At 34.5% G+C, this 22234-nt stretch overlaps 1 protein-coding gene across 2 annotated transcripts; it reads left to right on the plus strand.

Annotated features, from left to right (window-relative positions):
• The first annotated feature begins 68 nt into the window (after nt 1–68).
• On the plus strand, nt 69–21973 carry dennd1c (DENN domain containing 1C). Of its 2 annotated transcripts, XM_030135374.1 has the most exons (23): nt 69–760; nt 3413–3477; nt 4512–4555; nt 4680–4729; nt 5894–6013; nt 6101–6170; nt 7156–7236; nt 7330–7395; nt 9935–9988; nt 10101–10211; nt 11928–12028; nt 12101–12146; nt 12449–12550; nt 14473–14595; nt 14746–14847; nt 15221–15311; nt 15394–15434; nt 16506–16556; nt 16640–16687; nt 16787–16894; nt 18415–18497; nt 18590–18803; nt 20683–21973. In XM_030135374.1, exons 1-23 carry the CDS (start codon nt 744–746, stop codon nt 21628–21630), a joined length of 2736 nt encoding a protein of 911 aa, XP_029991234.1. In that variant the 5' UTR covers nt 69–743; the 3' UTR covers nt 21631–21973. The 2 variants fall into 2 exon arrangements, with proteins under 2 accessions (XP_029991234.1, XP_029991243.1); XM_030135383.1 differs by lacking the exon at nt 7330–7395.
• The last annotated feature ends 261 nt before the right edge of the window (nt 21974–22234 follow it).

The raw sequence follows: 22234 nt of genomic DNA on the forward strand, positions 1-22234 counted from the left end.
GAGCACAACATGTATAAGCACACACAGATAAAAAAAATACACATATACACCCTTTACAGTGAATTTTAGCTCAACACAGACTGGTTCAGTCTCCAGGTTTGACGTGATGTCAGTGCATGTACCAACCCAAAATGGAGGCCTGTGTTCTTCAACACCACCAGGAGGCAGTATGTGTGGTCCTTCTCATATATGGATGTGATACATGAGGGGGAAAGCAGTGATTTTGAGGAAACTTGAGGCAACATAAGATCCATATAGTTTTCATGACATAATCAGAAAAACAAAAGTCTGGATCATTATATCCTCATTGCCAGTGAATGGGCGTTGAAGACAGTTCCTCTGAAAAACACAAGTGATGCAATCAGTCATCTCTTAGGAAGTGTAAAATATATAAATGTTGGATTTAGTTGAAGTATTATCATTGCAGGTGTAAATAAAGGCTGCCTTTTTAAGTTGATGGCTAAAACACCCCAGAGGAAATGAGTCATAAAAAAAGTCAATTAATCGGAAGGAGACATGAGCATCAAGAGGTGGTCATGGAGGAGACGTCATGCACACTTTGACACAACACACATACTGACAGAGCAGGAAGTGTTCTGTCATTCGGGCGCTGATTGTGCACACCGCTGCTGTCTGTGCGTTTCCACCGCTCATACATCCGAGATATGGCTCTGAACTGAAACACCTGCTGAGAATCCACCCTCTCCTGGACAAACACATGGACACAGACACATTCAGGCAGCATGGGCTCCAGACTGAAGTAAGCATATCTCATTTTTCATCGCCTTCCATCACCATCACTCTGCCCGTCAGTCTGTTCTTGTGGTTTTATTACTTCCTCTCACAACTGCACAGGAAGTTTCCAGCAGTTACCCTGTTGTTCTTTTTTAATTTGACATTTTCTTCATGTTAAGGCTGATCTTGTTGAAAAGAAAGTGAAATGTCCCTCTCTGTGTCACTAAACAGAAAGACAAGGTACTTGTACTTTACTTGAGTAAAATTTTTATACTTCAACTCCAATATATCTCCCAGGCAAATAACATACTTCTTAATTCCCCTACATTTGTCTGACAGCTCTAATGCTTTCTCATTCACTTCCTGCCTCCTGAAACCCACACATTTACAAATGAATAGATTTTCAAGGATTGTGACAAACTGAACATTCCTTTAGTACAGGAGTGTCAAACTCATTTTCGTTCAGGGGCCACATACAGCCTAATATGATATAAAGTGGGCCGGACTAGTAAAATAATATAAATAATAGGATAAGACCTTATAAATAATGTCAACTCCAAAGTTTTCTCTATATTTTTGAGTGAAAAAAAGTCAAATTCCATAATGAAAATGTTTACATCTATGAACTGTACTTGAACAAACATATACAAGTATGAACAACCTGAAAATTCTTAAAAAAAAATAAAATAAAATAAGTGCAATTTTAACAAGATTATGCCTTAGTTTCTAATTTATACATGTGCATCACAATTACAGATCACAGTGGATCTACAAATACACACAGCATTTAGTAACAGGCAGAATATTGGTGAAATTAGACATTCTACTCTTAAGATATTTCAGGTTCATATTTACTCTGGTTATTCACATTTTTTGTAAAGGGCTTTGAACACCTGCATCAGGGGTGTAAACTTATCTTAGTTCAGGGATCACACAGCTACCAATATGATCTCAAATAGGTTGGACCAGTAAAATAATAGAATGGTAACTTATGATTAAGAACCTGAATTTTCTGCATTTTACCTTAAAAAAAAAAAAAGTAAAATGACACTATGAAAATGTGAATAACCTGAACAACCATGTACAACCTGAAATTTCAAACGAAAATAAGTGCAGTTTCTACAATATTATGTCTCAGCCTATTATTAACACAACTTACAGACCAAAGTGGATCTACAAAGGTGCAAAACATTTATTAACAGGCAGAATATTGTTAGAACTGCACTTACTTCTCTTAAGACATTTCAGGTTGTTCATATTTGTTCAGGTTATTCACATTTTCATAGTGTAATTTAACTTTTTTTGACACTAAAACAAAGAGGAAAAAATTGGAGTTGACATTATTTATAGATTATTATGATAATATTTTTCTGGTCTGAAAGACTTGACATTGAATTGGGCTGTGTTGCCCCTGACATTCTTGACTGTAATTTTTGCATTTCACAGATTCATCCCACAGGCCTGATTAGACCCTTTGGTGGGCCACTTTGGCCCATGGGCCATATGTTGGACACTCCTGATCTACATGGTTAGTCAGTTAATGTAGGAAAATACCTGCTTTTTTTTAACTGAAAAATATAGAGGATAATATTACATTAAAAGATTATAAATCACGGGTCAAATGTAGAGAAAATATATTCAGCAGTTTTGTTTAAGTGTATAACCATTCATTCTTTGACCAAGGAAATGTAAAATTGGGACGAAGCAGAAACAGGTTCAGCTGAGTCACATGATGTTTGATGCTGATGCTGACTGAAAAATCAGGTTAGAAACTCTACCTCTGAGGTGTTGTGAGGTTTCCAGTCCAAATCTTTTACTTGTGAAGCATGTGGTATTATCATTTTTATTTAAAGTTTTTTATTCATTTATTAAATTAATTAATAATTTATTTATTAACCTATTGATGCATGAATTATGTGAACCTTAGTCAAGTTTTGTTTTTTTTTGTTTTTTTTTCCTGAGTGTTTTTATTCCTCTTTAGGCATGAAAAACCAATGTGACTGAATTTTTTTAAATGAACCTATTTTTTATGGAGTTATAGAAATGTCCATTCAGCAGGACACCATGTGTTTAATTTTTGAAGCAAAGAAACACGTTTTTAAAACACAGCAACAGAAAGTGATATACTGTGTGAAAACTATAAACTAAAAACATTTTTAATGCTGCTAATCTGATGTTTTCTCACATTTTAACATGCTCTAATTCTAGTTTTTACTCACTTCATGGAGATAATATGAAAAAAAAAAACCTTTTTGTTAAAAAAAAAAACAAAACTGTTAATTACTGTCTAATAACAACTAGCAATGATTTACACTCAGACATGTTAGTGCAGATCAGGTTTATCAAGAACAGCAAAGTTACACTAATGGTATGAATGTCAGTGTATGAGATGGTGCATAAGTGTCCACTGTGTTGGCTGATATGCAACTAAAACAACAAAACCCATGAATATACAAGAGAACAGCTGGAGAATAGCTGTCCACTGTAGTGACCAGTATGCATGAAAGGGCTAATGTATCTTCTTGTCATGTACAACTGACATTTAAATGTTAAAATGTAAACACACTATCTCTGTACATCTGTTATGATTGGAGGAAATCATTTGGTTTGGTTTATGATGCTGTTTTAAATTTGGCTTTAAGTTAACCATCAGTGTTGTGCATTTCTTTGCTGTCAGACAAAACCCTGAGCGGACCTTCTACTGGTTTTTTGAAGCAACATGTCCAGTAGCCAGAGACAAAGGTGAGTGAATATTCAGTCTTTACAAACACTATCACACTGTTCATCATCAGTGCGTCACCTGTAGAATGATCTGTCAGCAAAAGAGAAGTTGATTATAATTGTTCCCCATATGCTTTTCCTGTTCCTGCTTTGACTTTCCTCTTGTGCTGTGTCCACGTGATTGACAGTACTATTCTGGCTGCAGAGGTGGCTGAAAACAAAAAGCAACACAAACGATTTATGCTGAGCTGTAAAATGGTCAAACGTAAAAGATGGAGGGGACGTGAATTCTCCTAAGTGCAGAGCTACTCGTGCTTCCTGTCATGTGATATAGAAAAACCACACAACCTGTCAAGTGACACTACAGATGTTGTTGAAACATGACAAAGTGAACAGTGTGGAATGAGCCAAATGGATGGAAAAACATTTCACTTTATTTATTAACAGGTTTTCTTGAGGCATTTTGGCCAATGCACCACACACCCTCCCTCAGTACAATACTCACTACCCATCCAACTTGTTTATTTATTTATTTATTTATTTATTTTACCTTGTATTTATCCTTTATATGTTGTTTGTATCCTTCTATCTGTGGTACGGAGTTGGGCCTTTTGGATATTTTAGTATTTCTTTGTAGTTTTGTACATTGTCAGTATTTTTTTAGCATATATTTTCAGTATAATTTTTGTGTCTTTTGTGGTTGTTGCACTTTAAGAATCTGCAGTTGCACAGTGACAAAGAAGACCTATTCTATTCTATTCTATTCTATTCTATTCTATTCTATTCTATTCTATTCTATTCTATTCTATTTTATTTTTAACTAAACAAATGGTTCAACCTCATACATATTTGCTAATTATTCCAAATCTAAGTGCATGCACTATAAAAACCTGTTTCCTAATGTCAGTATTTGTAAGTTGACTGTCAAGAACTGAAAATCTTGCCAGTGAAGTGTTTAATCTGTAAATGTATGTTGAAAATAGACATGTACGTTTTCAGTGAGGTGCTTTGGGATTGTTAATGATGCATTGTTTCCTAATTCACAAACATTACAGATCCAGGAATACAGTTTCAGTTTCCAGATGACTTCACAGATGAGGTACTCACTAATACTTCATGAAACACACACACCCTGTCACACTCAGATAAATAAAGTAGGAAATAGTATTTCCTTGATATCTACCTATTCTGTTAAACACGTGTATTTCTACCCCAATTCTTAGGAGTCCTGTCAAACATTACCCAGATTCTGTTTCCCATACGACATACAAAGGTGAGTATGAAAAAGCCAGGGTTATAACAGTGAGAAAAAGCAAAGACTAGACCTAAAACCAGCAGTGAAAAATGGTTTCAGTGCCTGTAACAAAAGTAAAAGTGATGTCACAAAGAATAAGAAAACAGACATGCAGGGAAACTCAGATTTAAGAACAACGGATTCATGTGATCCTGTTAATAAAAAGGGTTTTTTTCTATTTTATTTTCAGTGTCATGTATTCTTTCAGCTGAGTTTTCAGCTTGTGCAAATGAAGGTTTCCCTCATAATGCACTAAATAAAAGCTCAGCTAAAGCTAAAATACTAATAAACTCATTAGACTAAAACTAACTGAGGGTAAACTGAAAGGAAAAACCACCAAACACTGAATGACTCAAAAGAAAAACAAGTGGTGCCAGGCACAACAAACCCCGCCCCTCTCACATATTGTTGTTTATTATGGCATCGATCCAGCTGATGTCATCATGTCTATGCATGTGCTGATGTCAGCAGATCAGTTACCTCTATATATGTGCCAAGTTTGAAGTAAATTGAAGCAAAATGTATGTTTTCATAGACATTTGAAATTTCAACCATTATAGGTAAATGGGAGAAAAAAAAAGAGTAAAAAAATTCCTGAAAATTTTGAACTTTGACCTAATTTTCCCAAAATGCAATCACATCTATTCTGGGTCACTGGCAAGCTATAAACCCAATTTGATATGAATTCAACCAATAGTTTTGCTGCTACAGATATTTGAAATTTTACCCATTATAAGTAAATGGGAAAAAAAAAAAAAAAAAAAAAAAAAAAAATCATAAAAAATGTAAACTTTGACCTACTTTTATCAAAATGTAATGACATCTCTTTTGGGTCAGTGGCAATATATAAACCAAATTTGGTATGAATTCAACCAATAGTTTTGGTGCTACAGACTTGTGAAATTTTACCCATTTTAAGTAAAAGAGAAAAAAAGGATTTTGAAAATTCCTAAAAAATTTAAACTTTGACCTACTATTTTAGAGTGTTAACAAACAAACAAATAAACAAACGGAACCAAAAACAATACCCCTTGCCTCCCCTTTGGGGGGGGGGGGGGGTTAAAATAAAACCCAATGAAAGGTTGTACATCTACAGTGTTTGGAGCCCACTTGTTTAGCAGTTGCCTCTGTTCGTCTCTCCAGGGTGAGGGATGGCGTGGCTGTGCAGCACTTTACCTTTGTTCTGACTGACCTTGAAGGATGCCAGCGCTTCGGTTTCTGCCGTCTCACCAACAGCACACACACCTGCCTCTGCATTCTCAGGTGTCTGCATGAAACTGTGTCTGAAAGGCTCTAAACATCTGACTGAAACCTGTCTTTAACTCTGTTTTTAAAACCATTTCGCTCCAGTTATCTTCCATGGTTTGAAGTGTTTTATAAACTTCTCAACAACTTGGCAGATTACCTCTTGAAAGGACAGGTGAGTTTACATTATTAGTGCGTTCTGCACTTTTCTCTTTTTATTTTAGCTCCTTCAGTTCTTTGATACTCTATTTAAAATTCTATATTTGTTGTTTTTAATCTTTATTCTTATCTATGTATCTATAAGTTGTCTTTTATTTTGTAAATGACTTTGAATTACTATATGAATTGTGCTGTTCAAATAAACTTGTCTTCTCTTAACCTCATGAAGCCCACGAAAGTAAAGGTTTGGGCTTTTTTTTTTTTTTTTTTTACATTAAATAATTGTCTTGATTGGAAACAGCATAATGCAATAGTTTTTTCAGATACATTTTTTTAATACTTTTTTTAATGAACTTTTTTTTTTCAATGCAAAAATGCATTACTGGGTCTCATAAGGATATTTATTGCTTTAGTTTAAAAAAAAGAAAAGAATACAATCCAGTACATTTGTATATTAATGTAAAAACAAAACAAAACAAACAAACAAAAAAAAAAACAATAAAACCAAAACTAATACTATTATCATTAAAAATATTATTAAATTGTAAAAAAAAAAAAAATAGCTTGCCCCTATCTCGTCACTCTTACATGAAATCAGAAAATCTATTGTAATTTCGATTGAATTTTGATCCACGACTGCACAGTGGTATATTACTAGTTTGCATGGTTTGTGGCATTGAAGTGGCGGTGTCCAAAGTGAGTCCTGAGTATGAGACCTGGGGTGGTAATAATAATAATAATAATAATAATAATAATAATAATAATAATAATAACAGAAGTTTTGTTTTTTTTTTACATTAAATAATCTCATTAAATAATTGTGTGCAACAATAATGCAACATGTTTTTTTTCATACTTCACATTTTTTATAGTGTCTTTTGCAGTTTTTCTTTTCTTTTTAAAGTAAAGCTGTGAAACTCTTGTGCCCTACAGAGGACAAATATGCATTGCTGCTCCTCTGTTCAGACCTTTGTAAAAGTGTCCGTCATTCTTCTCTACAGACCAATGAGATGAAAGCTCTGCTGTCCTCCCTCTACCGACAGCCCATCCCTCTGGCAGCTGGATCAGTCACTCTGCAGATGGTAAATGTCCGACTATCCCATCAGAACCAGGGGTCACACCTGACTTTATGGCCTTTTTTTGTCAGTGGTTAGTGTGTTGTGTTCTTTTCTGAGGGAGAGCAGGTCTTGGTCAGCACAGAGGTGTCCCACCCTGTCGGACACCCACAGGGTCCAGAGGGGGTGAGTCTGACCAGTGAGCAGATCCAGACTAACGCCTGCAGGAACCCAGCAGATGTCTGTGCTTTGACCACTAAAACCTCACATGTGTGTGTGGACTAAAAACCTGTCACTGAGCCCTGTGTCTATGATTTTTACTAACGTTTGATGTTGATTGTGATGTTTAGAAATTTGTTTGTGGATTCATAACTAGTGATGGGAAGGTTATTTTTACATTTACTCAGACTCATAGTTAAAAAAAAAAATGAAAAAATGAACTATATTAATTACCTCATTGAACATACCTTTTCAACTAAATCAATTAGATTAGATAAGATTAGATTAGATTAAGAAATAAGAATAAGAACTAGAAAAGCACTCAGAGTGTGCAGACCTCCCCCAGGAAGATCCGTGCCCCCCCCCCCCCCCCATCACCTCCAAAATCTAATCATTTGTTCCTTGTGCCTGTATCAATATTTCCTGAAATAAGAATAAGACCCTTTTTCTGAAGATATTGTTGAATAAACATTAGCATAATAATTACATTCATGCAGTACTTTATCTCCTGAAGCCCCAGGAACCCCTCAGGCCATTTCTGTACATTTTTGTGATCATTAAGTCTGTGTTACGGCTTGTGGCATGAATTCTTTCTTAACATTTTTTAAAACTCTAATGTCTAAATTTACTATTATATACTACAGACACTTTTTCCACCGTCTGAAAACCCTCAAGCCAAAATTACTGCATTACAATAAAATCAATATATTTTTACCCTTTTTCTGTATAAATCTCTTCAGCCACTTCAACTCTGCTCAAAATGACCAAATATTCAAAAATGTCAGGATTTTAATCCTTTAAATACCAGTTTGAATACATGATGGCACTTGTTTTTCTAAAAAAAAAAAAAAAAAAAAAAAAAAAAAAAAGAGATATTTTCCATGTAATACATAGTGTAGGGATGTGTCAGTGTTTTACTGTATATCAGAGTTTTGAACATGTCAGATTAACTATAATACTGGTTCCACTGCATTAGTAGTTTTGTGCAGTGCAAGATCCTCATGGCTAAAAATGCTTCATTAGTGGTTTTCCACTGGACATCTGTGCAAAACTTGACCAATATTTACTAAATGTTGAAAAAACAGAAGTGCATAATGTCAGTTTTACCATTAAATCACAAATGTGTTATTTATTACTGTGGGATGACACGAGAAGTCATTCCATAAACATGACGATGAACATTAATATCACGTTGATTTACACATGTATTCAAATGGTCAATTTTCATATGCTAAATTAAAAAATGATTCGGTTTCCTGTTGTTTTCACACATACTGTGCCATGTTTCTTTTAAAACTCTTCTTCTTCGCTCGTTGGAACATTCGTCAACATTCTGGGTTTTTTTCTTCACGTGACTCTAGTTGCTGAAAAAGGTCTTTCCATTGCAGTTTTGCATGCTATACCAATTTTGCTATGCCCAAAAAACCATCTCTTGCCGGCGCAAAAACTTTTCATCAAAAAATGAGAATTTTGGCAAAATTGTTGTTTTTCCATTAGGCAAATTTTTATGCACAGTTTATATTCGTGCAGTTTGAGGGTCAACGGAAAAGTGACTACAAACATACTGAAATCATATTTTTTAACTTCACATAAAAAATACTAATGCGATTAAGTCAGTGTTGTTGGTACTTTTTGACATGTTCAAGAGTCAAATCACAAACAATGTCCATTCCCTCATTATTCATTATATAAAAACATCTCTTTTTTTTTTGTGGTGGTGGTGGGGGGGTTCCCATAGATAATAGTAATATCATGTATTCAAACTGGCATTTAAAGGGTTTAAATCCTGAAAATGATTGAATCTTTATTAGTTTTAACCAGAGCTGAAAGTGTTCAAGAAATTTACTGTAAAGCAGTTCTTTGTACATGTACATTTTTGGCTTGGGGGTCAGCAGCAGGTATGAGGGGTGTAAAAGGGTTAATGCAACTTCAAGCAAATAGGGACCTCCCAACACTGTCTGTAACCCATTCGTATTGTACCTTAGTGCATTTTTCAACAGATCTCTGTTTGTGGGTCAAAGCTGCAGCTGCTTATGTGGGTGTTTGTATGTGAAGAGTTTCATTCCAAAAATACCATCCACCTCAAAAAGAAACCTGCACCTTAAAAAACACACAGGACCACTGGCAGGGGGTGTTAATATCAGACACAAACAAACAAAGGGCGTTTTTGAGAAAGGAAACAGCAGTCTTGTTAGTAAGATTGAGCTATTTTACACTGAAAAGCAAATCATCAACTGAATTAATCTAATGTATTGAACAGCCCTTTATGCACTGTCTATAGTGTGGGGGAAAATGGGAATTACAAAAAATGTCAACAAAATTATACATTATACCTCCTTATGGAAGAGTTTTTAACAAATACAGAGTTTTGGAATGAAACACTTGTGACATATGTTTGTACAATGTTTAAGACAGAACAAGGAGCAGCTGAAAGCGTTGATCTTTTCGTCAAATGCACTGCCCTCTTATTAATATTTTATTAATATTTTATTTCATTTATTATCAGGTCCCATACTTCATTGCTCCAGACCCCAGAAGTCTCCCTTCTATCCCTGAAAATGTGAGTACTGAACTACAGTGCACCCCTTCTGTTTTATCCTGTTCATTGTGTTTTCTATACCATTCAGACTGAAGTGTTCCTGTTCATTTATATGTATGTTTGTGTTTATCAGAGGAACTTGACTGAGCTGATCGTGGCAGTAGATGTGGGGAACCTTCTCCAGCTCTATGCCAGCATGCTGTTTGAGAGACGCATCCTCATCTTTGCCAGCAAACTCAGCACTGTAAAAAAAAATAACACATTTGTCTTCAAATTAAGTACCTGGAACTAGGCACTAGACTGTAAATGAAAATCATATTACAGTTTTGTAGATAAACATTAGCCACAAATGTGATCGAATCAAAATATGGTTACATATTAAAATATCTTCTGTGAGACAGGGTTGCTTAGAGTGTTATACTATACTATACTATACTATACTATACTATACTATACTATACTAGACTAGACTGGACTAGACTAGACCAGACCAGACTAGACTAGACTATAGTGTACTATACTGTACTATTTTATACTATACTATACTATACTGTACTAGACTAGACTAGACTAGACTAGACTAGACTAGACTAGAACAGACCAGACTAGACTAGACTATAGTGTACTATACTGTACTATTTTATACTATACTATACTATACTATACTAGACTAGACTAGACTAGACTAGACCAGACCAGACCAGACTAGACTAGACTATAGTGTACTATACTGTACTATTTTATACTATACTATACTATACTATACTATACTATACTATACTACACTACACTACACTACACTATACTATACTATACTATACTATAAACACACATTAACCCTCAAACACCTAAAAAGTAAAAAAGCATCTGCTGATTTAAAATAGCTTCAGAACCACTAATCCAATCAATGCATTGAAATAATTCACTTAAAATACAGTTCATCCATCATCATCATCATCATCATCATCATCATCATCATCATCATCATCATCATCATCATCATCATCATCATCATCATCATCATTAGATATGACCTAACTGATTCATTGATTCACCAATCAAGCCCATGTAGTCTGACAAATGACAGTGGTTGTAAACACTTGTTTTTACTTTCAGTTAATGATATATTTTGTTGAAGAAATGATGTAATAACCTCTGAATGTACTCTGAGCTTTTATGAACAGCTACCTAATCAGTAAAGGAAAAATAGGAAAGTATTTGATAATAGTATAGTATAGTATAGTATAGTATAGTATAGTATAGTATAGTATAGTCTATGTTTATGTTTATGTTTATGTTTATGTTTATGCATTTGGCAGACGCTTTTTTCCAAAGCGACTTACAGGGGAAAACCAATTAAATCACTCAATCAATCAAATTTTATTTATATAATGTATAGTATAGTATAGTATAGTATAGTATAGTATAGTATAGTATAGTATAGTCTATGTTTATGTTTATGTTTATGTTTATGTTTATGTTTATGTTTATGTTTATGTTTATGTTTATGTTTATGTTTATGTTTATGCATTTGGCAGACGCTTTTTTCCAAAGCGACTTACAGGGGAAAACCAATTAAATCACTCAATCAATCAAATTTTATTTATATAATGTATAGTATAGTATAGTATAGTATAGTATAGTATAGTATAGTATAGTATAGTATAGTATAGTATGGTAGATGATGATACATCCCTTTGCAAATGTAGAGAAATATTCATTTGGAAGTCAGGACAAATTAGTTGCAGATCCTTAAGGGTTAAGATCACCTCACTCTTAAGGACAGATACTACTTTAACTTATACTAAATGTATTTACAGGAAAACCATCCCTACTGCAGCTAGTATAGTAATGATTACACTTTGTCAGTCTAGAAGTCACACATAAACCACACACAGATTTATTTGTCCTTTGCGTGTTTGCCACCTGACACCCCCTTGTTTTCTTTTTCTACACGTAGCTGACATCTTGTGTGCATGCACTCAGTGCTGTGTTGTATCCCATGTACTGGCAACACATCTTCATCCCTGTCCTCCCCCCACACCTGCTGGATTACTGCTGGTGAGAACTTTACATCCAGACTATGTGTCTATTTGTCCATCTGTGCACTGACATGTTCTTTTTTGGATCCAGTGCTCCTATGCCTTACCTAATAGGAGTCCACAGCAGCCTGTCAGAGGTAAAGTAACAACTACATCTTCACTGTTGCCCATAAAGTTGGAATCCTTTTATTTTCAGACACATTCCTCTTTTTATTTCTATTTATACACATCAGTAATCACCTTTGACCAGGTGTAATGATTAGATACTGAGTCCCAGTCACAATTTATCTATCAAAAATAAATCACATTGTCACAATCATTTCACAAGAAAAGGTGAAAATGTTATGTTCCAACTATGGGAAACAGTGTATAATACAAAAGCTGCTTTTGTCACCGGTTTGACCCGGACCCAGCTGACCCTAATGTGATTCTGTGACAGAGGGTGAGGAGTCGTGGGTTGGAGGAGGTTGTCATTCTGAATGTGGACACAAACACGCTGGAAAGTCCTTTTGACGACCTTAAGAGGATACCTTCACATGTGGTAATCTGAATATTCTGTATGGGGGAGTGTTTCGTTACTCTATTTTTATATGTGAGAAAAGTACATAGAGAAAGTTATTTCAAAGGTATCTGAGTTAACCCCTTATGGACTACTGTCAGGAATTTACCTCAGTATTGGACTTTCTTTCTGCATGTACATGTGTAACCTGGTTATCTATGATCTTTGACGTTCATGGATAAATTTCAACATCCTATTTTTTAACCGTGCTATTAATTTCGTGACATTCTACAGATTTTTGGATCACTTATGTTTTGTTTGGATGATCAATAGCAGCCTCAATAAAATAATCTACATACCTGAGATTGGAAATGCATTACTATTATTGCAATTATGCAAATTATGTCTAATGTCACTAGTTATAGTTATTGTAGGTGCTATATTCAAATGAATAATCTTTATTTAGTGTAGGATCTGCATCACAGCAACAACACAAATATTTCTGTAATTGTAAATAAATGTAAGCAGTTAGAGTTAAGGCTGTACCATAGACCCAGGTGATGCTTGTTGGTTAAAATGTCTTGAGGAGCCGGTGGTCTACGATGCACATACTTTTGTATATTGAACTGTTTATTGTATATCTTGTTGTAACTCATTTGCTCTGTAGAGGATCATTTGTTCTCCGCTGAAAATAAGACTAGACTATTCAGTAACACTGGGGTCAATATATAATTGAGGGACTTATTTGCATTACCTTTACAAGGGTAACATAGTTGACAGGTATAGATGACATTTTTGCTGTTTTCAGACCTAAAATCAACATCACCATAACACCACATGACATTTTTACAGGACAAATCTTCTAAATATCATATATACCACTGAAAAAAAATGAAATTAAAAGTTATTTATAAAGATATTGTAGTAACACTGTTGACTCACACACTATTTTATATTAAATAACTAAGAAAGAGGGAGAGTGTTTTCTTCAGGAGGAAATGACATCATGTGGAGCAGGTCATGTGATTTAGAATTAACACACTTCCTAGAGAGGTGTTTCTGTAATGGGTAACTTAGATGAAAGTAAATTCTCAGACACAAATACAATTAGTTATTTTCCATATAAAATTTGATATATTGCCAAAAAACAAATATCTTTCATGATTATCTCAGCTTAATAAAAAAAACCACAATCAAAAAAAAATTTGAATAAGCGCATTTTATTCTTGTTTAGCTAATTAGAAGGTGGTTGTTATAAAATTCAGACTGTTATTTAGTTAATAACAAATAAATAATAATAACAAATAAATAATAAATAGTTGACATTTTAGTATGTTTAGTCATTTATTAATTATTTAATAATCATTATTAATAAGTGATTGTTTCTGAAATTAAATAATTATGGAATTTTTTAAGACATGATCACAATGAGCATAAAAAACATTTTTTTTACTTTCAATAAAGATGTATGCAAGATATGGACTTCAGAAGTCCCTCAATTATACAGTAGTGAAAAAACTTCTTTTCTTCAATTTCTTGTTCATTTTAATGCCTGGTAAACAACAAAAAAACAAAAAACAAAAAAACAACAAAAAAAAGTAAACAAATGTACTAAAGGTACATTTGTTTGGACAAATATAATGACAACAACAAAAGTAGGTCATGAGAATTTAATTTCAGAGCTGATATCTAGACATTTTCCATGTTTTCTTGAAAATAACCAAAATCACTTCAGTTCTTACATCAATAGCTATGACATTGTACTGACAAAAACAGTGCTTTTAGGCATTCCATGTTTTCTTTTCTGTCTGTTTTAGTCACATCATACACACAGGAGTTAGTACTTGATTGCATAACCATTGTTTCTGATGAGTTTTGATGGTCTAATATTTTTTTCCATGACTGTATTTTGACCCACTGAATACTGACAGACATTGTTACTAACTCTGGAGTGTTATCTGCAGATGTCAGGACTGAAGGTGTGTTTGAAGCGTCAGGCGGTGTCTCCAGGCTGTGGAGTCTCCAGGGCCTTCCTGAAAGCTCAGGCGTTGCTGTTTGGAGGCTACAGAGATGCACTGCAGGATCATGTCAGTCACTTTTAGAAAGGCTTACTGCACATTAACTAATTCAGTCCAGGGCACATGATTTAAGTATTTAATCTAAATGGCTCCTCATAGGGCAAGATATATAGACTTTGCTCATTTGTTCCTACTGTTTTCTGTATGTGTTTGTTGCAGACGGGTGAAGTGTGTTTCATTGAGAAGCTGTTTCTGGATCACAAGTCAACCAGTATGAGGCAGTTCCTCCAAAGTGCAGTACATTTACAGTCCTTCAAACAGGTACGGTGCTGACGATGAGACATTATGACATCTATCTCTATCATCTATTTTTATCTTCATCTATATCTTTATTTTCATCCTTATCTTTATTTTTATCTTTAGCTATATCTTTATTTTTGTCTTTATCTTTATCTATAAAACCATGACTGAACTGGAACCAGAAGTCTGGGTTTTTGTTAGTATTGAATAGAGACATGTCTGTTAAAATCAAATATTAAACTATTGCCATAAACATATCAGACATAATTTTATTCTTAAAAAAAAAAAAAAAAGGTTCTGGTAAATCTTTTCCAATACTACACAGTCAAACTCATTCCCATGCTTCTGTTAAGTGAATGAGTGAATGTAAATAGTTACTTGAGGCTTTGTGTAGTTCATCGACAGCCGCCTGGATATTCTGAACAAAGGGAAGGAACCAGATGATCTCTTTGAGGAGGAGCTCCTATATTGTGAAACTTCTGCAGGTGTGTATCACTTTGTAAATGCAGGTCAGCTGTTTTATGACTTATTTTGTCCTTATTCATTTGTTTTTCTGTTCATTTGCAGGAAGAAACAAGTCTTATCAGCACTTAGTTGGTAATATAAAGGTAAGAGTTAAATTGACACTTACAGACTTACACCTGTTTTTGCAGCACTTTCTAAATGAATCTTTCCCTGCATTTAACCTTTCTTAAGTGATTTATCATCATTTATTACAATACTATCTTCTGCATTTAGCCTTTTACAGGGAAAATCAGGCATTTTGCTATATTTAATTCACTGATCATGTAGATGTTCACAAACGCTCTGAGTAAAAAAAAAAAAAAAAAAAAAAAAAACAGAAAAATTAAAAAAGCAACATTTTAGGCAATTTTAACCAAACATACAACCACCATCATTTATCAAACTACATCAGTTTTATCTGTGAATCTACAAAAGATAATTAGGGCCAATGGAAAAAGAAAAAATAAATAAATGAATAAACAAACAAATAAATAAATAAATAAATAAATAAATAAATAAATAAATAAATACCAATTTTTAATTTTCTAGTTACTTATAATTCAGATATTTGAGTGAAACTTCCAGAAAATAATGATCTTTTAATGCATTTTGGCTGATACATACAATGATTAAGAGTGGTCCACATGTTACTATGGCAACCTGTCCACGTGTTACCACATTCTCATGTCAATAAAACAGAGACTTTTCAATACAAACTTTTCAAACTAACAGAAATTCAAGGATTATTATATCAAAACAGAGAAAGCTGAAGAAAAAAATTACTTTTTCAGCTAAGAAATCAATAACTAAACATAAACCAAGTGTATCCATCTACTGTTTTTTATCAAACTCCATGGTTTTTACAGTTTAATCAATGATGTAGAAGATGACAGCATTTCCACGTTCACTATGGAGCCTCTGAACGTCCATATGGGACATGAAAAGATGACCAGCACCAATTATTTAAATGGATTAATAGGTTTAGTGTTTCTGAAGTTATGAAACATTTTAGATCAGTAGATGTTTTTGGATGCCAGTGGTGGTTTGGGTCTTTATGGGTTAAATCAGTAGATCCTTTTGGTCGGCAGTGGATGTTTAGGTCTTTAAGGGTTAAATATTGTTTACTTTGTTTCCATATAAGTAAATGTAAACTGGTCCACTTGTACTTTTAACAGAAGGGAGGAGGAGCGCTCATTCACAACATGAAGTCAAAGGCAAACCTAGGGGTGAGTACAAGCCGAGGTCCGTATTTCCACTGGTAATTATTGTCTGCAGAACTAGTCTTATCATATCAACTTATCTGTTACAGGGCAAAGGTCTCACCAAATCTGGTCTAAAAAACCTGCTGGTCCATAAGGTGGGCCTGTGTTCATGTTGGTATGTACACTGATTAATACAAATTGTAAGGTGGCTTTATTCCTTTACCCTTGTCTGTGTGAATGTGTGTCAAATGCAGGTCCGTAATGAAGAACACACCCTTCAGAGAGGCGGATCAGTGTCACACCGTCGGGCCCAGTCTGACAGCCTTCAGAACCGTCTACCCATTACACATCACTTTGGGATGGTACGACCCGTCCCCTTATCAAAGTCACTCAGAAACCTAAAAATAAAACTAGATTTCATTTTCACATTTAGTATGTTAACCCTTTATAGGTCACTCATAGAAGTACTCTGAAATTCAAAATCTCAACCTTAGTTTGTTATTGGACGACTGAATACGACTTTAGTACTTTTGTGAAATTTTTCAAAAATTTTCATTTTGTTGAAAATCAAGGTTAATGAAGTTACCATATTTGGTTCCTTACCTATAAGTGGCAATAAAATAAATAAAATCTGAGAAGTACATATAAAAAAATACAAGAATAAAGACATGTAATGAGAAAGGAATGTGTGTTTTAGAACATTAGACCAACATAAGTGCTGGTACAGACACTGTCCACATCCACATTCTCCCTTTGAACATCATTCCTTACATTAGTGCCATTACTTCATGGTACCTAATAGGGATGTAACGATTACTGGTATAATGATAAACCGTGGTAAAATTGCCAACTGTTAGTATTACTGTTTAAATTCTAATTATCATGATAACCATGCTTGATTACCGCACTTTTCTGGAGAAAATGCCTATGTAAAGATATACTTTTATGTCAAATATTTGAGTATAGTTTTAATTTATTACAATTTTAATTGTATATACCTAATATTTGGAACCAATATTCACTTTTTAAAGTCTTTGAAAAAGTTCATTAAACATCTTAGTGTTATTTATGCTATAAAGTATATACATTTTTCAAATTGGATTTTATATTTTTTTGTGTGTGTTTTTTGGCCTTTTATGTTGATATAGAAGGTTAAAATGAAAAAAAATAATAAGCTGTTGATATAAATGAAATTGTACTGAAAAAAAAAGATACCAAACATGGGTATAGTAAAAAATTTTTTATATAGTATATAAAGGCAAAATCAAAAGGACTGAAAAACGGACAAAATAGGCTCAGACCACTAAGGGTTAATATTTGAATGTTTCTGCCAACAGAAAGTGCATTGTACTAATTATTGTATTTTTTTTTTTCTTTCTTTCTTTTTTTTTTTTTCAAAATACAACTTGGTTAAATTATTTGAGTGTGTGTATAAGTGCTTTTTGAACATTTTGAGAGCAATTTCAACAATACTGCGATAATAATGATAACTGAGATAATTTTGGTCACAATAACCATGATATGAAATTTTCATATCGTTACATCCCTAGTACCTAACAAAGCAGGTACACTTACTGTTCATGCAGAGGTGGACCTTACAGACCCTGGAGACCACATTGGACCTGAGATTGTTGACTCACTGTCCTCACTGGAACTGTTGCTGTCACTATTATGTAATGCATGTGGAAATGACCAAAAATAGTCACCAAATATAGAGAATCTCAGTCAGAAAATGGAATGCTATTCATCCTTCACATTACCCCCTGTTCTGTACTCTTATCTTACTTTGTTGTGCTATTTTTGTACCTTATTGTACTCAGTCTATCACTTTACCATCTTTTTCTTTTTTTCTGTTGCTATCGCTTTTGTTGCTTTATGTCAGTCTCGTCCTCGTCGACCTGTTCACCAAACTAGGGCTGCCAGAGATGAAGAAAGTATGAACAACGCTGGCTATACATGGGATGGGTGAGAGTTAGAGAAACCAAAGACAAAAAAAAATAGAAATATGTAGCATCTGTGTTCTTCTTTGAGCCATTCTGCGTTTCTCTGTACATAAGGGCTGTTTCTGGGCCCCTGGTCGATCCTGACTCTGAGCTCCAGAAAGATGAAGATGAGGAGGAGGATTCGTTACTGTGTGACCCAGAGGAGATGGATCTACTGGGGGAGATTTTTGACACACTTAGCTCCCGGAGCTGTCATGACCGAGGCCTGCTGTACGGCACACGCAGCCTGGACCTGTTTGGACCAGACAGTCATGACTTTATCACAAAGGTAGGAGAACAGGAGCTGACACAAACAGGTGTGACACTCTACGGTCAAATGATTTAAGTCGATTAAAGGTGTTCCATGTAATATTGATATTCCAAACTCTGAACAGCAGCAGGAAGTTGTGTACCAGAACACACTTTGAGCCAAAACCACCAACAAATCAACACTATGTATCCACAGACTGTATCATTCACTGAATAAAATATGAAGCACATTGTTTACACACATCTGTACTGTGGTATCATCAAGTTTTCTTCTTCAAATTCAAATTATTATTATTATTTGTGTTCTTTTCCCCAACCTCACATATTTTGACAATCAAAATAACACTTCTGTCTTATAATTTTCATCTGCTCCATCAGCTGATCGTTTACATGTTAGCTCTGTTAGCTTAGCTCTGTTTAGGCACAAAACAGCCACGGCAAAACCATAAATCACCTCATGTTTCTGTACAGTCTGCGTCGTCAGTAGCTGCACTAAAGATCTGTTTGGAATCATCCAAACAAGGTCAGAATGTCACAGTTTGAACCGTGGATCAACAAACAACAAACTTAACAAAGATAATTCATAATCACATGATAACTTTATATCTTCATAAGCCTCATAATCAAACACACACATTGATTTCAGCATCAAACTCCATTCTTTTCATTTAGAGCTGTGTCCAGTCCAGTGGTGAAAACAACAATGTAGCTTTTATCGCTTTGTCACTGTCTTTGAAGTTGTGTCTTAGTGGTTGTCATCCCATTTCATCACTGTGTCCTGCAGAGTGGCTCCATACTCCCTCTAGTGGACAAATAAATCAGTGCGATATATTCAATCTTGAGCATAACTTCAGAGTTCTTTATTCTAAACACCTACATACAGGCCCTTTAAGGTTGGCTGATAAATTAGTTCAATTCACAATGATTCTTGATTCATTTCACTGTATTACAACAGGTTTCTATTTTAAATAAAAACTAATTAACCTATAAAGGCCCAGAACTATTTTCTGTGGTAACGTCCAATTGAAGTTTTCTCTACATTTAACCATTATCAAATGATTTATCATCATATATTAAACGATCCTTTGCATTTTTTCAGTGAAAATCAGGTATTTACCTATATTTAATTCATTGATTATGTAGATATTCATACAAGCTTTAAAAGCTAATTTCAAAGGTTATTATGTCAAAACAGAGAAAATTGAAGAAAGCATGACATTTTCAGCAAAATATATCATTAATTCTACATAAAAACAAGCATCTACAACCACTGTCATTTAGATGATGGTGTTTCTATGTTCACTACAGAGACTATAGATGCATCTGAAAAAGACATCTGATATGGCTGAAAAGCTGAGAAACTGCATTTTACCTGAATTATTTCACTGTATCGATAGGATTACAAGTTATTAAGCATTTTACATCAGATACCTTTGGGTCTTTAAGAGTTATGTAAATTTCAAATAATTTTGATGCAGAAAATTACATGGAACAGAATCATACAATTGATACAAAATAAATGTAGTTATAACCCATTACAATCACTGAGAATACAATCATATTACATAAACATGATTGCAAAGGGGGTTACGTGCAAATACTCTGGTTGAAAAAAAAAAAAGTATCTCACAGATATTTTCCTTTTGAAACCAAAAAATGTATAGATTTTAGTTTAAACTGATGTTTTGGGGATGTTGTTACCAATTTAATACACTTGTGAAAAAAGTAATCAAGTTACAAGTTACATTGAAAGGATAGGTGTGAATTCACAGGTCTTTGATTTGATTTCATTGTGATCATTTGTGAATTAAGGAACTTCCACCCCTCTACTGGCACAAATATATGCACAAACGTATGGGGATTTCTGGTCTAACGTCAGCTCTGGTTGTGTATTCCAGCACCGTCCAACCAACCCCAGCCAGGAGAGCCTGTCTCTGTCCATCAGCGGCAGCGGCAGTCTGCACAGCTGGAATCTGGAAACCACAGAGGAGCTGTCGGACATGGCAGAAGACTCTGACTGGCAGCGCCAAGACCCCTGGATAGCAGAGGAGGAGGAGGGGGGTTCACACAGTGCACAACCAGAGTGTGAAAATATGAAGCAAGAAAAGGGACAGAGGGACATGAGTGAGGAGCAAGAAGATGTGAAGGTGGCAATAAATGGAGACAAAGAAGAAGAAACAGCTGATGCAAATACCTCCACAGAAATAAAGTTAGATGAAGGGAAAAAGAAAGAAAGTCAGGAAACAAGTGTTAGTTTTGAAAAAGACACTGAAACAGTTGAAGAGCAAGACAAGAAAGAGTTGAAAGAAAAGAAGGAAGTTGAACAAAACCAGGAGGAGACAGCTGAGATTCAAGTGATAGAAAGACGAACTAATCAAATGCAGAAAGATGTAGCAAGAGAAGAAGAGAGGAAAGAGAATAAGGAGGAGGAGGAGGCAGATGCATTAAATAAACTTATAAAACTAACTGACCAAGATGAACGTCAGCCCACTGTTGTGGAAGCAGTAACATCTTCTCCCCAATCTCACATCTTGTGTCCAGAAAAAACAGTTGAAGAAGCAGGAAAAAAAGAGGCTGAAATGACAGCCACGATCTCCTCTCCTCCTAGAGTTCAGTCTGCTATAGCACGTTATCAGCATCAGGCGTCCAGCCAAGGCCTCCAGGTGAAGTCCAGGATAAAGGCGTTTGCAGAACCTGGGAGTCCGTTCACTGCATCTGGCAGCAGGGAGAACACACCAACCCATCCAACATGTGACTCAAATACTGGAAGTCCATCAGAGGAGCCAGAGAGGGAAGACCTGCCTCCCATCAAAGTGTCTGAACTTAAGAAGAGATTTGAGGCCTGATGAAAAAGGCTGAAAATTGCCATGATTTGATATTTAAGCTGTTTATACCTCCTGAATTGCACTTATAGTAGACGTTATGCAGCAAGGCAGTAGCCAAACAAACACATCTTTTTTTCTATGCTGTGTTTCTAATTTCAGATGTTGATAATATATCAGCTACTGTATAATGGATATTTTGTAACTGGTAGATTAATGGTTTTCTACAAATGTGTGTTAAACAAATGCTCGCATTGTAATATTCCCAAGAAAAACTGACAAGTTTTGTGGATACATGCCTTTTTGGATGCAACTTCAAAAAGAATCATGTTCCACTTGAATAAAATTTTCTCCCTTGACTCCAACATCAATTACATTTGTCCAAAGGCCATTTTTCTACAGAGACACTATGGGTATCAATAATAATAATAATAATAATAATAATAATAATAATAATAATAATAATAATAATAATAATAATAATAATAATAATAAGTGGTGCCAGGCATTTTTGGTATGGATCCAGCTGATGTCATCATGTCTACAAGTTTGGAGTAAATTAAAACAAAATTGATGTTTTTATAGACGTGTGAAATTTCGCCTATTATAAGTAAATATGAGCAACAAA

The sequence above is a fragment of the Sphaeramia orbicularis genome, chromosome 1, assembly GCF_902148855.1.
Source record: "Sphaeramia orbicularis chromosome 1, fSphaOr1.1, whole genome shotgun sequence".
Lineage (NCBI taxonomy): Eukaryota > Metazoa > Chordata > Actinopteri > Kurtiformes > Apogonidae > Sphaeramia > Sphaeramia orbicularis.

Coding starts and splice junctions, on each gene's coding strand:
- dennd1c (XM_030135374.1), top strand. Junction 7,237..7,329: donor GATCAGTCACTCTGCAGATG/GTAAATGTCCGA, acceptor TTCTTTTCTGAG/GGAGAGCAGGTCTTGGTCAG. Junction 16,557..16,639: donor AGTCAAAGGCAAACCTAGGG/GTGAGTACAAGC, acceptor TATCTGTTACAG/GGCAAAGGTCTCACCAAATC.